Source organism: Geotrypetes seraphini, chromosome 8, assembly GCF_902459505.1.
Source record: "Geotrypetes seraphini chromosome 8, aGeoSer1.1, whole genome shotgun sequence".
NCBI classification, from domain to species: domain Eukaryota; kingdom Metazoa; phylum Chordata; class Amphibia; order Gymnophiona; family Dermophiidae; genus Geotrypetes; species Geotrypetes seraphini.
The window spans coordinates 89,273,922-89,289,447 of NC_047091.1; the positions used below are offsets into that span (position 1 = coordinate 89,273,922).

Genomic DNA, 15,526 nt, shown 5'->3' on the forward strand with positions numbered 1-15,526 from the left:
GCGCGGTGACGTCCAACGTTCTCGTTTGTTTACGGCGCCACTGCAAGCACGTGACTGAGTTACTGGCCCGTACCGTGATTATATTTAAGCTAAGGAGTAACCGGATGTGTGCAACTTTTTTTCTCATGTGAGCGACAATTAAAAAATAAATCGTGTAAACAGCAAGTAAAAAAAAAATAATTTTTCAGATTTACAAGTATTGTTTTGTGAGCGACGCTTCTAAAAATGTAGCAGCAATTGCTCATGTGCTCAGCTTAGAAAGAATATAGCTCCCAATATTTTATAATGTATTTAACAAAATGCTAAATTAATTTTCCAGGTTAGGTTTCTTATAGCATCACTGAACATTTTTACTTTTATGTGTTAGTTTAACTTGCCCATAATAACCTTGTATACTGCGCGACTGGCAGCTTTTTCAGCTCCGCCCTTTTCCCAGGATGCACTGCAGCTCTACCTGCCCTTGACAACGAAAATGGCATCGGCCACAAAATTCATCCAAATGCTGCGGAACTGGGCGTCCGGGGTAAGTGATTCAGAGCGAGAGGACGGTTAACACGGCGTTTGTTGAGGCTGCGAGCGCTTTCCTGGAAGAGGAGAGCTCTTGGTATAGTGATTAATAAAGGCCTGCTATTGACCGAGTGTGCTAGTTCCTAGTCCATTGCATTGTGGGGTTTGTAGGGTATCACAGTAGATCGGGTGGAATTGCTTAAAATCCTAGACTAGTGTGCATTCTGCAGGTAATATAGCAGCTTCTACCCTACCCTTGAGTTCATTGGGAAACAGCTGGGCTCAAACAGCAGTGAGACATGAGCGTTTTATTCTGAGTGTGAAGCTAGCTCAGGTAGCAAGGGGGGGGGGTGTTCCTGCTAGATCACAAGGCTGGGGGATGGGGGGAATATTTGTGTTTATGGGGGATATAGGGAGAGGAAGGATGTTAGCCAGAGGGGCTTAAAACAAAAAACATAGACTGCAGTGATGATGTACAGGACGCCAAGACTTTATTGAAGAATCGTAAAAACATAAAACAGTTTATATTCAAAAGGACTGATAAGACTGGACCCAACATGGTCCGTGTTTCGAAGAAACACTTCTTCCTCAGGGGTCCTAACGCGTGTCAAAACAAAATAACCTGATGGATAACAACTGAATGAAAAGGTTCATAGACAATCCCGCGAAAGACAAAGGTGCGCGCCGACAACTGAGCGCAAGACGGAGGCGCGCGCCGAAGATAATTACAGTTTTTAGGGGCTCCGACGGGGTTTTTTGTTGGGGAGCCCCCCCAGTTTACTTAATATAGATCGCGCCGGCGTTGTGGGGGGTTTGGGGGGTTGTAACCCTCCACATTTTACTGTAAACTTAACTTTTTCCCTAAAAACAGAGAAAAAGTGAAGTTTTCAGTAAAATGTGGGGGGTTACAACCCCCCAAACCCCCCACAATGCCCCCACAACGCGGCGCGATCTGTATTAAGTAAAGTGGGGGGGGTTCCCCCCCACACCCCCGTCGGAGCCCTAAAAACAGTAATTTTCTGCGGTGCGCACCTCCACGCTGCGCTCAATTGTCTGTGCGCGCCTTTGTCCCGGCACGCTTTTGACCTGACACCGAATGAAAACAATGACTACCGTCAGTGCTCTTGCGCGAAGGAGGGCCAAACAGTGAAACAATGAGCAAAGTGCAATTTTGGACGCCCCACCTCCCTTTCATCCTTCCTAGTCACACATTTCCTGTAGTGTTGTTTTGATATCCTCCATGTACAGTACTTGTTGAGGTTGAAACAAAAATGTCCTCTTGCTCTTTAGGAGTGTGTCCCATTAATTCAAAGGCTCTTGTGCTCCTTGAGCCTCTTTTCTCAATCATTAGAACTTTAAGCCTTAGAGAAGAAAAAACAAACAGCCTAATCAATAGGAAGAAACTTGAACACACTGCAGAGACATTTCTGTAATTTGATGCCACAATTTAGGTGCCTAGCTGAACACTAATTCTTAGAAAGGCATCTGGGCACCAAGATTCCATTGTAGAATATAAGGGTAAATTGTCATCAATGTGTGAGCCCAGCCATGTCAATGGCAGGTCTAAATACATGCATGCATCAAAATACAGCATGTTAGTATGTAACTTACAGGATTGTTTATCTCGCCTATCCTTATTCCCTATGAATGCCCCTTGCATTTATGTGCTAAGCGAGTTGCACATATTTATAGACTAGCATTTGCTGCTCATCTAATACTTACATGTACACTCCTCCCTCCATATTTGTGGGGGTTAGGTGAAAAGCCGGCCCACAAATAAGAAAAATTCACAAATAATTTTAGGGCCGACTGACCCACCCTGCCTCCCTCCCACTTATTTACTTTTTAAAGCCTGGTGGTTTAGTGGTAAAGCAGGGCAGGACTATTCTTCCTATGCTCTTACCTCTTGCAGAGCCATGAACAAAAATAGCTGCTGTGAGTCCCTGCTGTAGTCTCACAAGACCACGGGAACTCATGGCAGCCATTTTTGTTCACAGCTCTGCACAGGGCATGAGCATAGGAAGATCGCGCCTATCCTGCTTCACTGCTGACCACCAGGCTTTAAAAAATAAGTAAATGGAGAAGTCTGGGAGGCAGGATGGGTCAATGAGATGAAAACCGTGAATAATTGAAGTTGAGTGCTGAGCCCACAAATATGAAGGAGGGGGACCTGTACAATATAAGTGTATGATTACCTGTGTAAGTGCTACCATGTTTCCCTGAAAATAATACCTACCCTCGAAAATAAGCCCTAGTCTTAAGCAGCCGCGCTTCCCCCTGCCGCGCAGCCAAACCCCCATTGACCATCCTTCCTCACTGACCGTGACAATAAATACCTTGCTGCAGAGGAGTGTCGGGCTAGAAGCACTCACAGGCTGCTTTGTCATCGGAAGGTCCCAGCGAGAAGGCTGTGAAGCAGCCTGTGAGTGCTGCTGGCCCGATGCTCCTCTGCAGCATTATTATGGTCGTGATCGGTGGGAATCAGTTGGGAGATGGGTTGACGGGGATGGAGGGTCATCAGCGGTGCAGCAACGGGTGCTCAAGGGTTCTGCTGCACGAGGGATGGGAGGGAGGGAAGCTGGGCAAGGGTTCTGCTGCACAGGGGGGAGGGAGGGAAGGATGGAAGCTGGGCAAAGGGTTCTGCTGCATGAGGGAGGGAAGGATGGAAGCATGAAATAAAGAAGCCCTACCCGAATATAAGACCTAGTGCCTTTTTTGGGCCCCAAATTAATATAATATACTGTCTTATTTTTGGGGAAACACGGTAGTATTTTATAAATTTATGCATTCAAATTTAGATACTACATAAAGGGTGAGGGTTCTGCTATTGCCTCTCCTATACCTCATTCATGCACCTACAATTGTTCTGAAATCTATGTGCTTGCCTTTAGCCACTGAAGGGAGAGCAGTTTTCAGCCCAGAGAACGTAGCCATATTACTACTGCTCTGTCTGCATCTTTTCAGAGGCTCAAGAGAAAAGTAAACATCAATTTGTACTGACTTCTTTTTCTTTAGTAAAGCATTAGTACTACATTTAAATCATTTTAGATTTATATCCTGACTTAGACACATCTGAAAAATCTCTCTCTCTGACCTTCAGTTTCAGTCGCATTTTTTGCCAAAATAGCGCCTGCTCCACAGGGCTTGATGCAACAATAGGGTTGGCAGTGTTGCTGAAAGATAATGGCATACAGACTCAGCTGGGCACTTGTATTCAGTTGCAACTTGTACTTGTTGTGCTGCTTCTGTAATGAACATAGCAAGAAGAAAATGGATTACTGAAAGCAAGTTTTTCCAAGGCAGAAGCCATGATTATTGTAATATGCAGCTTGCCTTTATTTTTTGCAGCAAAACCTTCAGGCCAAATTACAGCTTCGATATACAGAGATATCTAAGAGGTAACTTGTATATTTTTTTTCACTACTATAAACATGCATTCTCTCAAATGACCTTGAAGATCTCAAGTTCAGTTCTGTGTTATATGCTCTAGTTCAGCTTCAGACAAGAGGTAAAGATACATGTTGGAGATGGAAGGGATCTTTATTAACGCTTAACATGTAATAACAGACATTAATATGCACTAAGTTCTATTTTGTATGTTCGTTGTGGTATGAGAAGTCAAGACAGCAGAGGCTCTTTATACTAAAGGACAAGTGTTTTTTATGGTTTGCTTTCATTTTTCATTTCTATTTTAAGCATAGTTACTGACAGGTCTAGCCTGTCATTTTGGGGGGATCAGTATTACTAATCCAATTATGGCATACAATGTTAGGCCATCGTTTTAATAGTAATGAGGTCATTTCGATGCCAGAATCTAAGAATGTACGACCGCACAGAAAATCACACAGTGAGCCTTTTGAGAATCGGGTTGGCAAATTATGACAGTTGCTAAACCAGTCAAACTGGTTTAGTGACCATCGGTACCCGATCGGAGAGTTTAGTGCATCTAGCCCCAATCTGCTGTTTGACAGCATAGGGCTGAATGAAGCACCTGAATCTAGTGTGCTTGGGAGCTACTCTGTGATCACTGCTGGGCCCTATCAAGGTGTCCAGGCTGCTGTTAAGAAAAATCTTGTGCTGACGGAGACAGAATCGTAAAGCTAAAGGTCTGGGAATGCCAGCTGTCTTCAGCTTGAATCCCTCATTAAGGAAGTAAAGGAACTGAAAGAAGAGGTGGCAAGACTAAAAAGCATCCGTGAAAATGACAGGTACATCGATTTCCAGCAATGGGGTTGTGCTGAGGGAAGACAGCTGGGCTCAGATCCTGCAAGATTGGCACTGTTACTCCACCCGCCCTTGAACCGAAGAACCGGTATGCTGACCTGGAAGTGGAGGAGATGAGAGCATCCCAGGGAGAGGAAAGACCAAAGCGTGAAATCCCTAAAATTGCTGGATCTATGACCACTAGGCGGTGTAAAGTAGTGGTGGTTGGCGATTCCTTTCTCAGGGATACAGAAGCATCCATCTGCAGACCAGACATGATGTCCCAGGAGGTATGCTGTCTACCTGGTGCTAAAATCCAAGATGTTACAGAGAGATTGCTAAGACTCATCAAGCCTGATGACTATGCTGTTCATCCACATTGGCACTAATGATACTGTCAGGTAACCCTGTGAACATATCAAAAGTGACTTTGTGGCTCTGGGAGAGAAGGTGAAGCAGTCAGGTTAGATAAGCACGCATCCTGGAGCTGAATGCATGGCTATGTGGATGGTGTCTGATAATAGGTATGGAAAACCTGTCATATTCTGAGAGATTGGAGAAGCTGGGTCTCTTTTCCCTGGAGAAGAGGAGACTTAGAGGGGATATGATAGAGACTTACAAGATCATGAAGGGCATAGAGAGAGTAGAGAGGGACAGATTCTTCGAACTTTCGAAAAATAAGAGAACAAGAGGGCATTCGGAAAAGTTGAAAGGGGACAGATTCAAAACAAATGCTAGGAAGTTCTTCTTTACCCAACGTGTGGTGGACACCTGGAATGCGCTTCCAGAGGACGTTATAAGGCAGAGTACGGTACTGGGGTTCAAGAAAGGATTGGACAAATTCCTACTGGAAATGGGGATAGAGGGGTATAGATAGAAGATTACTGCACAGGTCCTGGACCTGTTGGGCCGCCGCGTGAGCGGACTGCTGGGCACGATGGACCTCGGGTCTGACCCAGCAGAGGCATTTCTTATGTTCTTATGTGTCAAGAGCATTTTGGCTTCCTGGACCATGGGATGTTGAGCAGGGATGATATACATCTATCAATACCTTTGCTTCTATTAGAACATAAGAATAGCCTTACTGGGACAGACCAATGGCCCATCAAGCCCAGTAGCTCATTCTCATGGTGGCCAATCCAGGACCCTGGAGTAGCAATATTCCATGCTACAGATCCAGAGCAAGCAGTGGCTTCCCCCGTGTCTTTCTCTGCTGTATTACAATACCTTAATTATCACCTAATTCAGGTCAGTAGTACTGCTAGCTCTCCGAAAAAGAACAGAAAATAACTTTCTTTTAAGATAGAAATGCAGGTCCTTAATGTTTTTTCTTTTTTTTTTATGGGCACAAATGATGTGCCTCTCCCCCCACACCCGATGACAGCCCCCTAGCACAAAAATAGAGGCAGGAGGGATGCCCACTACTTCCTGCTGCTGTGAACCCTTGCACCAAGCCAAATCATATCCCCTGCATGACACCCCCTCCCCACACTTCAATAAAAATTGGCAGGAGGGACACCTACTCCCTCCTGCCGCCACGAGCCCCCCTCCCTGAACCAACCCCTCCTCTTTCCCGCTTTACCAAAAATCGGCAGGAGGGATGCCCACTCCCTCCTGCCACTGGATCCCCCCTGAACCATCCTCCCTTGTACCTCTAAATTACGATGACAGCAGGAGGGATGCCTAGTCCCTCCTGCTCGCAGGCCTGCCACTCCAAAATGGCAGGCCTTCCCCTTCCCAGTGCATCCTGGGATACATGGGGAAGGGCCTTAGGTGTCTGAACCAATCAGGGCCTTAGGCCCCTCCCCATGCATCCCAGGATGCACTGGGAAGGGGAAGGCCTGCCATTTTGGAGTGGTGGGCCTGCGAGCAGGAGGGACTAGGCATCTCTCTTGCTGTCATCGTAATTTAGAGGTATGGGGGCATTTCGGGGTGGGTGGGGTTTGTGGTGGCAGGAGGGAGTGGGCATCCTTCTTGCCTTTATTTTGGTTCAGGGGGTAATGGTGGGGGATCGCTTATCATTATCAGTGAGGGGCTCGCTTTTTATAAAAATGGGGACAAATATTGTGCGTGTGTAACGCACACAACATCTGTGCCATAAGAGAAAAAGCCCCAACATCTGAGTGGCAGGAGGTTGCTTTGTAGGTTCCCCTGCCGCTCAGCTGTTCATACTTCCCCATACCGGCTCTGTCTATGTGTAAGAGCTGGTTTCTAAGCGAGTGATTGGATGGGATTACAATTGCCTTCCGCAAAACTTATTTGCATGGCAGCCGTTTGTACGTTGATCACTTTCTAGAAATCATCCCACAGCAACCCACACGGTCAAAATGACTGTTTTTTAGTGCATCTAGCCTAGTGTCTTGCAAACTTCTGGATACTGTGGCATAGTAAACCCTGTGCCGTGGCTGGAGGGCATCCGGAAATGCACAGACGTCGATGCAGTGATGTCGAGCTCCTCCCCCCAGATGTTCTAGTAAAACGGCCTTTCAGATCATGTTGTTTTTTTTTAATCCCCAGTGCCCCTGGTCATAAGCCTGAATGACACAGGAATTGCTTGCCTGCACAACTCTTTATGGCCAGAAGAGGACAACATTGGTTATTTTCCCAGTTCCTTAGAGAGCAAGTGCATCACCTCCAAATCCTAGCTAGCTTCAGTGGCGAGTAGACATGAACCTCGGACTGCTGTATCACAATGCATCACACTATATCCTCAGTGTTGCATTGGAGTGCAGGAGAAGCCTAAGGTTAAAGCAGTGGGCTCAATACCAGGGAAGCTAGGATTCAAATCCTGCTTCTCACTCTGCCTTGGGCAAATCATTTTACCTTCTACTGCCTCAGAGACAACTTAAATTTAAAGGCCTCAGGAAGGGGAATACCTGCTATATCTGCACGTTATTCACCTTGAGCTGAGATTTGAAAAGTTAAGCAATCCAATAACTACAGCTGCATATTTGTTGAAGAGTTAGTCATACATTCAGAGTTTGTCTACTTCACTCATTTCATTTTGTATCATTATATCTCATTCGTTGTTTGCTTAGGACTCAGCCTCCACCTACGCTTCCTGTGGGTCCCAGTCACAAGTTTGCTAATAATTATTATTGTACACGTGATGGCCGGCGGGAGTCATACCCTCCCATCGTTCTAATGTCGCCGCAGAAAACTCTGGCATCTGGAGCACCACCTTCCAGGTAAGGGCAAACCTTTTGGCAGGAAGAAAGCAGTGTTATTTCATTTGAGTAATGTATCCTCATTTAAAATTAAAGATATGATGAAGAATGGGCATGCTTCACAAAGAGCAGGGTGCTACTATGTAGAGAAGCAGAGAGCATATGAAGGTCACAGAAACTAGAACTAGTGGTGTATAAATGTCAAATGGGAAGATCTTACTCCAGCTCAATAAACTAATATTTTAAATAAAAGGGATATTATTGCAGAGGCTTACGCTGTGTTCAGTACAATATAATGGACTTTTTTTGTACAATTCCACTCTATTCCTGGACAAGCGGGTTATGCATTCCATGTCGTGAGACTGCTTGTAGGAAGCCTAATTTAAATATTTTTCTGACCCTCACCTCAGAACTGCCCTCTGACTTCCAGTTGCTTTCGTATAAGTGAGACAGTAGGAGCCTGTCGTTTCTGCTCATGTTTATTTTTCCTTTTATTCAGGCTTTATATTCAGTCTTCATGCGGCTTCACGGCCTCATGCTACAGAGGTTCCCCGCAGGAACAGCTCTGGCTGTGGGAGATGCAGACTTTGTGGGTAAAATCTGTTTCCAAGGAGCTGGTTATTTGGTAGTATTCCAACCTGGATACCCTGCACTTTCAGATCGGGATTCAGTGATCGTTCCATTGGGAGCTTTGCTCGCATCAAGTTCGTCTGCTAGCAGTTTTAAGTGCAGGCTGCGTGGCTCCGTGGAGGTGACTGCGCTTCACAGGTTACAGAAAAACATTGCCAGGGGTTGACTTTCCACTTTTTTGACTGATTGGAAGGATCCCCTAAAGGGGCTGATGGCGCCAAGGCTGATGCCTTATGCGCTCCCTCATGCGCCAACGCCAAGGCCTCCTCTTGCACGTGGAACACAGCCACTCGTCGATCAGCAATTCGCTGCAAACGAGGCATGGATCTGAAGTATTCAGCCCTGAGCAGTCCATCTGAAGCGTTTTATTGCAAAAGCTAAGCTTGTAGTGGCAGAAAATAACTTTAAATTCAACTCTGGAAGATCCAAGATGACTGCTGCGGGAGTGATTGCACCAAGAAAGTAGCCCAGAAAAACTTCCAAAACCCCAAAAATGTGGCGAGTTTAGAGGTGGGGGTCCTGGTGCTAACACTCAAACTGTCCAAAATCTAGATTTAGAGACCCCCCCCCCAATTGCTATCAAAGTCTGTCAGCCTCTTACCCACTGTGCCATGTCATGTGCTGGGAGCTGCAAAAAAGAACCTGAAACAGCTTATAGGGAGATCATCTGCCTCAACAAGCCTTGGAACTTGGACTGCTGACTGCCCCTCTGGCCTGACGTCTCCACTGAAGACCTCCACCGCTCTTGACACGCCACGCACACTACTGGCAGAGGAATGCAGTCAGACCCGATCCTGCACACACCTCCACGGAGTAGCCTGCACTCAAATCTGCTAGCGAATGAGCCTGAGGTGAGCAATGCTCTCAATACAATAGTCCTTGAGCCCCCAAAGCTGCGAAGCTGTGAAAAGACTGAATAAAAGAAAAAAATAAACATGAGTAGAAACGACTGGTCTCTACTGTCTTGCTTGTAGGAAAGCAACTGGAAATCAGAGGGCAGTCCTGAGGTAAAGGTCAGAAAAATATGTAAATGAGGCTTCCTACAAGCAGTCTCACGACATGGGATGCATAACCCAGGAATAGAGTGGGATTGTACAAGAAATAGAAATTTTTAACAAATATAAGTAAGTAGAGGGGCAGATTCTTGGAAAGAGATAATTGGATCAGGCTGTTGAAAATTCAAGGAGGCCACTGCAGCATTTTCTGGGTAGTGCTGAGGTTGGATGAGGGCAGAGCTGACCACTGCCAATAGTTAGGCTCTCCTAAGTTAACCAGGCAGTTATTTGGGCAGCTGCTATTGAATATCAGCAATAACCAGATAACTCCTAGTTGTATGCTTGTGCTTGTATAGTCAGTGCTGGATCTGGATGGGGCCTGGCACTGAATATCTGGGTGGCATTTAGTGTTTATCAAAATACTGACTGGTGCTGGCTGAATATGGAGGAGCAGCTTAGTGGTTAGAGCACTGCCGTTTACATCCAGAGGTTCCTGGTTCAAATCCTACTGCTGCTCCTTGTGATCTCGGACATGCCAATTAACCCTCCATTACCTTGTCTACAAAATTAGATTGTAAGTCCTCCAGGAACAGGAAAATATCTAGCACACCTGAATGTAACTCACCTGGAACTTAAGTCTGAGCAAAATCCAAATAAATTCTCTCTCCCCCTAATATTTATTTATCATTAAGCGAAAATCTTAAAACATGCATTCTGAAAAGAAGACCTACCTTGGGAGGTAGTGGAGGCAAAAATAGTAATATGGATTCAAGAAATCCTGGAATAGATATGGAGGATCCTTAGCCGTGGGAAAAACCTGAGCTTTTGCAGACTCTTGTAGTGTTGCACTAGAAAGAGGAAATGGACAGCTGAGCTGAGCCTTGTGGTCTGTTATGTGCTGTCAGTTGTGCTAACCCTGTTTCTCTCTTTCACTCTCTTATCAGCTCAGAAACTGCTGTGGCCACTTCAGCAAAAAGGCACGTTACTCCAGGGATGCCGCCACCTAAGTGGGAATTATCAAAGGATGAGCCTTACCTCTGAGTGGGGCAGGAAGAAAAGGAGAATCATATGGGTTTCTTTAAACTCTGAATCTTCACTGAGAGTGTGTGGGACTTTATTTAAAAAGGAAAATATTCTGCCATGTTGCTGCTTAAATACATTGTTGATAAGCGCCCCTGGCCTGGCATGAGTTATTACTACAGTACTTTGTGTCTGGCCTCATAACACATATTGGAGATCTAGCTGGACTCTGACTATAAAGGCAAGGAGATCCAGCAAAACAGACATTATTTCAGAGGCTGAAGTGTACTGAGCTAAGCTAAGGCGTTCTGGTTAGAATAAAAATGACCAAAGGAAAGCAAAAGTATGTTCCAGATTCCAGAAAATGAGAGAGAAGTCTAAACATATAGCTGGTTCTTGAGTGTGATGGGGAAATAGTCCAGACATCCGTCTGGTGTAGTTTGGGCTAAACAGTCAGCACTAGGTTATCTTTGGACAACGAAATCTTAGGATTCACAAAATTATTTTATTTTATTTATTTATACATTGCCTTTCAAAGTTATCTAAACAGTTTACAATCAGGTACTTGAGCATTTTTCTCTATCGGTCCCAGTGGGCTCACAATCTATCTAATGTACCTAGCAGGTCCATGAGGTTAAGGGGTGGAGGTCAATATGATACCCTCTAAGGTGGCAGTTCTATAAATTGGCACCTAATTTTAGGCACCACAAAGAGGTTCACTTGGCACCAATACAGCAACAGCCTAAAGGCATGCTTCAGTCACTACAGAATATTACCACAAAGCTGTTTTACTGCACCAAAAATTAGACTCGCCTATTTATGACAGGCACAAATGGGTGTACCATGTATTCTCTAAGTTGTGTATTGCTTGGTGACATTCCCATGCTCTGCCCACATGTACATTCCCTGACGATTGTGTACCAAGCGATCTAGGCTTACTTCAGCTGCCTGGAGGCAGCCTGCACAGCTCCCGTGGTCGGCACTTACCACAGCTATTTAATGGCGGTCTGTTTCTGGTAACCAGCATAAACTATCTGGGGGTTTTTTGCCTGCTAAAAAGTTAACCAGTTAAGTTAATAGTGGCCAAAGATAGGTCTACTATTTATGTGGCCCGAGTTAGCTGCTCAACTTGGCTGGTTATTGCGTGATATAGCTGGTTACCTTTTAGCTGCTAACTGGGAATATTCAGCAGAGATGAATGATTTATCTTGCGCTGTCCTGTTCTCCCCAAAGAGCTCAGAACAGGCTATGGGTTGACATACATAATATACAGTTAACAGGTTACAATTTGCCATAGTTACAGTACAAGATTTTTCAATAAAAGTTTCTGTCCTAAGTCGACACATACTAGGGATCTAATACCTTCAATTCCCCTGCAGGTGACAGTAATGAGTGGAACAGGAATGTATAAACAGTTAAACTCTATATGGCCAGTTAAATCGAACTGAATATTAGCCAGACTGTTTATAGAATAGCATCTGACGCTTGCACAGGTAACTGTCAATTACTGGTGCCAATCACATGCAAAAGTGCTACTGTTCTATAAACTAGGCAAACTATTGGTATCTATCTTACAGAATTGCCTTTTCTTTATCATCCCGCCAGAACCGGCTCCCTTTCATTTAAAGTTGATTTTAACCCCCCCCCCCCACACCAAAAAAAAAAAAAGAAAATCCCAAACAAACAAACCAGAGTTTGTAGAGACAGTTTTTTAATTCATAATATTTCTCCCATTCAGCTGCCGGTTTTCATTTATTGCCTTTTAAATGTGAATATCCCAATAGCTCCCCCTAATCATGAATAGGTTCAGCAATTGGGTAGGTTTCCTGTGTGGAGGCTCCCAAAGTGATGTGCCTTTGCCACAATTTAATTTCAGATTTCTTTATTTCAGAAGATTTGGTCATAGGAGAGCAGCTTACAATTTATGACAAACGGATATCAGTCGATTATAGAGTTAAAACAGGTAGGGATACAGCCCAGAAAGGGAGGAAGTAATAATCAAACACTTTTCAATCTAAAAACTTTACATACAATTGAGAAAACTAAGATAAAGCTTAAGTGTGCTAAGAATAAGTAAAGAATTGGGATGCTGCTCCAGAAAACAGCAACAATGGTGGATCCGATTAAGTTCATCATAAGAACATAAGAAGTTGCCTCCACCGGGTCAGACCAGAGGTCCATCGTGCCCAGCGGTCCGCTCCCGCGGCGGCCCATCAAGTCCATGACCTGTGAAGTGGTTTCTGACTATTTCTGTAACCTACCTCCACTTCTATCTGTACCCCTCAAATTTTTTTTTTTATGCCAAGCTTTAAGTCCTGTTTTAAATTTCTTAGTACGTATTCCTGCCAAACATCTATTGGAAATTAATTCCAAAAGGGGGGAAGGAACTACACAATTAAAAGGCATAAGTTATGAGATATCTAATCTCGTAGTGTATGACAGGACAAGGAAGTTTGCCTGAGATGAATGGAGAGAACAGATGGGATTATAAGGGATAAGTTTTGAGTGTAAATAGCTTGGTATCCTGTGTAAAAAGGCATGATGATCCAGGGCAAGGATTTTAAATTTAATCCTTTTTCTTAGGAGCCAGTGCTGCTCCAGAAGCAGCAGGGTGATATGATCTGACTTTTCTCTTAGTGTTCATAAATCTGAATCAGCTAAAATCTTTTCATTTGCTAATGTGAAGAACCTGCCAAAAAATTGCAATAATCAACTAATTACAAGAGAATGAAGAATTATCCAAATATTGCCTTGGAATGAATTCATTTTAGGGCAAGAAAGGAGCATTGGATTGTTTCAGAGATATTTGTTTATTTAAAAATGAATAGCCCACAGTGCACTGAGAAAGTGGGTGTATATGGAGAAGAGGAAAAGGTACACTGATAGACAGTGGAGTATCCACTGTAACATGAAAGTGCAATGTGAGAGATAGACAACCAGGAGAGAACAGAACCCTGGAATCACAGCGAGGACAGTGTGTCGAGGAGCAGGTGGTGATCAAAGGAAGCAGACGGATTGAGAAGGATGAGGATAGAGTAGAGGCCATTGGATTTGGCCATGAACAGGTTGTTAGAGACTTTAGCAAGTGCAGTTTTCGTAGAATGGAGAGGGTGAAAGCCTGATTGAATCTGTTTCAAGAATATCATGAGAAGAAATGAAGTCCAAGCAACAGCAGCAGTGAACAGCACGTTCAAGTAATTTGGATAGGAAGAGGAGAAGGAAATGGCGATAGTTGGAGGGGGATGTGGGGGTCCAGTGAGGGATTTTTGAGGAGAAGTGTAACTATGGCATGTTTGAAGACATCAGGAACTATTGCAGTAGAGAGATAAGTTGAGGATGTGACAGATTGGAGGGATGACAGTGGGAGCGATAGCTCCGAATAAGCGGGTGGGAATCAGATCAGAGGAACAGATGGTGGGTCTGGAGGAGCAGAGAAGATGAGTAGCTTCCTCTTCTGAGACTTCAGAAAAGGAGAAAAAATTGGTAGGGGTTGTTGAAGGGATGTTGGCAGAGTGGGCAGCTAGAGTGGGTGGTGGGGGAAGTGACTTGGTTGAGAATTCAAGGTGGATCTTGTGAATCTTGTAGAAGAACTCTGCCATCGTCTGGAGCGAAGTGAGGAGGGGATAGGAGGTGGAGGTACTTTAAGTAGAGAGTGTGGCAAAGAGCGAGGGTTGGCACGAAGAGAGTTAGTTAAATGGTTGTAGTATTCTTTTTTGGCAAGCGATGTCAGCGTGAATTTGAACTGTGTGAAGTCAGCATGTGTGCGGGATTTAAGCCAAAGAGGTTCAGCAGCTCGGGCACAGGAGCGCAGGTAATAGATGTTGGGAGACAATCAGGGTTGGGGGTTTGGCACGTCTTACAGGATGTGAAAAGGGAGGGGTGAGGGTATCACTAGAAGAGAGAATGGAATTATAGGAGAGGATAGCTTCATTGACAGACTTGTGTGACATAGTAGTTGAAAGAAGGGATGAGACAGTGGTAGAGAATATGTTGGGGTCAATAGCCTGAAGGTTCCTAAATGTATGGGTAGTGATTGGCCGGGTTGGGGGGGGGGAGAGTGACGAGTTGTGAAGGTTAGCATCTGATAATCAGAGTCAAGGTACAGAATTCAGTGATAGAGCTGTTGGAGGAGAGGACAAGGTCGAGACTGGCCTTTCTGGTGCATAGGGGTGGTGGAACATAGCTGGAGATCATATGAGGATGATAAAGCAAGAAACCTGAACATAGAGGAGTCAGAAGGGTCATTGGCATGGATGTTGAAGTTGCCGAGGGTGATGAAAGTTCAAGAAAGGAGAGTCAGGAGTCAAAGTGAGGAAGGAGGAGAAGGACTTATCAGGGGGTCGGTAGATGACTGCTACTTTGAGAGGTAGAGGAATGAATAGACAGAGTGAACTTCAGAGGCAGAAAAGTGAGATTGAGGCAGAAGAAGGGGTTGATATTTACTAGATGGTGAGAGTAAGAGTCCAACATCACCTCCTTGACCATGTGGATGCAATCTGTGTGAGAAAAGGTACCCTCCATGACACAGGGTGGCAGCTGAAGCAGAGTCTTCAGGGCAGATGCAGTTTTCAGTTAGTGCTAGCAGGTGGAGCTTTCATATGTTATTACTGTATATGCAACATTATTTTTCTAAAATAGTCCATAATTAATAATAAAACATACTAATTAATAATAAAACATACTGAATACACAACCAGTTTTGCTAGGTTTAATTGGGTCATCGACAAGGAAAATTTCATTAGGCCAGATTGTACAATCCATACTGGAGTTCAGCCATGATACCAGGGTCAACACCCTTGCTCTAGTAAAATATGTGATGGGATTGTTAATGTCCACACAGAAGAAAAAACCTTGATTTAGGAGCCTCTATTCTGAAAGCCTTCCCCTATTTTGTGTCTATGAGGAAAAATAGGGCCCTTAACACCTCATATAAGTGGCCCCCTCAATAGTGTACTCGTATGGTAAGGGTAAAGTACTGTAGTTCCGCAAGAGATGCACACCCAT

General features: G+C 44.5%; 1 protein-coding gene across 2 annotated transcripts; it reads left to right on the forward strand.

Moving 5' to 3' along the window:
• Window positions 1–11: 11 nt before the first annotated feature.
• On the forward strand, window positions 12–10,676 carry NDUFA7 (NADH:ubiquinone oxidoreductase subunit A7). Of its 2 annotated transcripts, XM_033955158.1 has the most exons (5): window positions 12–127; window positions 411–523; window positions 3,856–3,905; window positions 7,749–7,898; window positions 10,447–10,676. In XM_033955158.1, exons 2-5 carry the CDS (start codon window positions 473–475, stop codon window positions 10,541–10,543), a joined length of 348 nt encoding a protein of 115 aa, XP_033811049.1. In that variant the 5' UTR covers window positions 12–127; window positions 411–472; the 3' UTR covers window positions 10,544–10,676. The 2 variants fall into 2 exon arrangements, with proteins under 2 accessions (XP_033811049.1, XP_033811048.1); XM_033955157.1 differs by lacking the exon at window positions 12–127 and having other exon boundaries at window positions 140–523.
• The last annotated feature ends 4,850 nt before the right edge of the window (window positions 10,677–15,526 follow it).

Coding starts and splice junctions, on each gene's coding strand:
- NDUFA7 (XM_033955158.1), top strand. CDS start 473: ATGGCATCGGCCACAAAATTCATCCAAATGCTGCGGAACTGGGCGTCC. Junction 524..3,855: donor TGCGGAACTGGGCGTCCGGG/GTAAGTGATTCA, acceptor TATTTTTTGCAG/CAAAACCTTCAGGCCAAATT. Junction 7,899..10,446: donor TCTGGAGCACCACCTTCCAG/GTAAGGGCAAAC, acceptor CTCTCTTATCAG/CTCAGAAACTGCTGTGGCCA.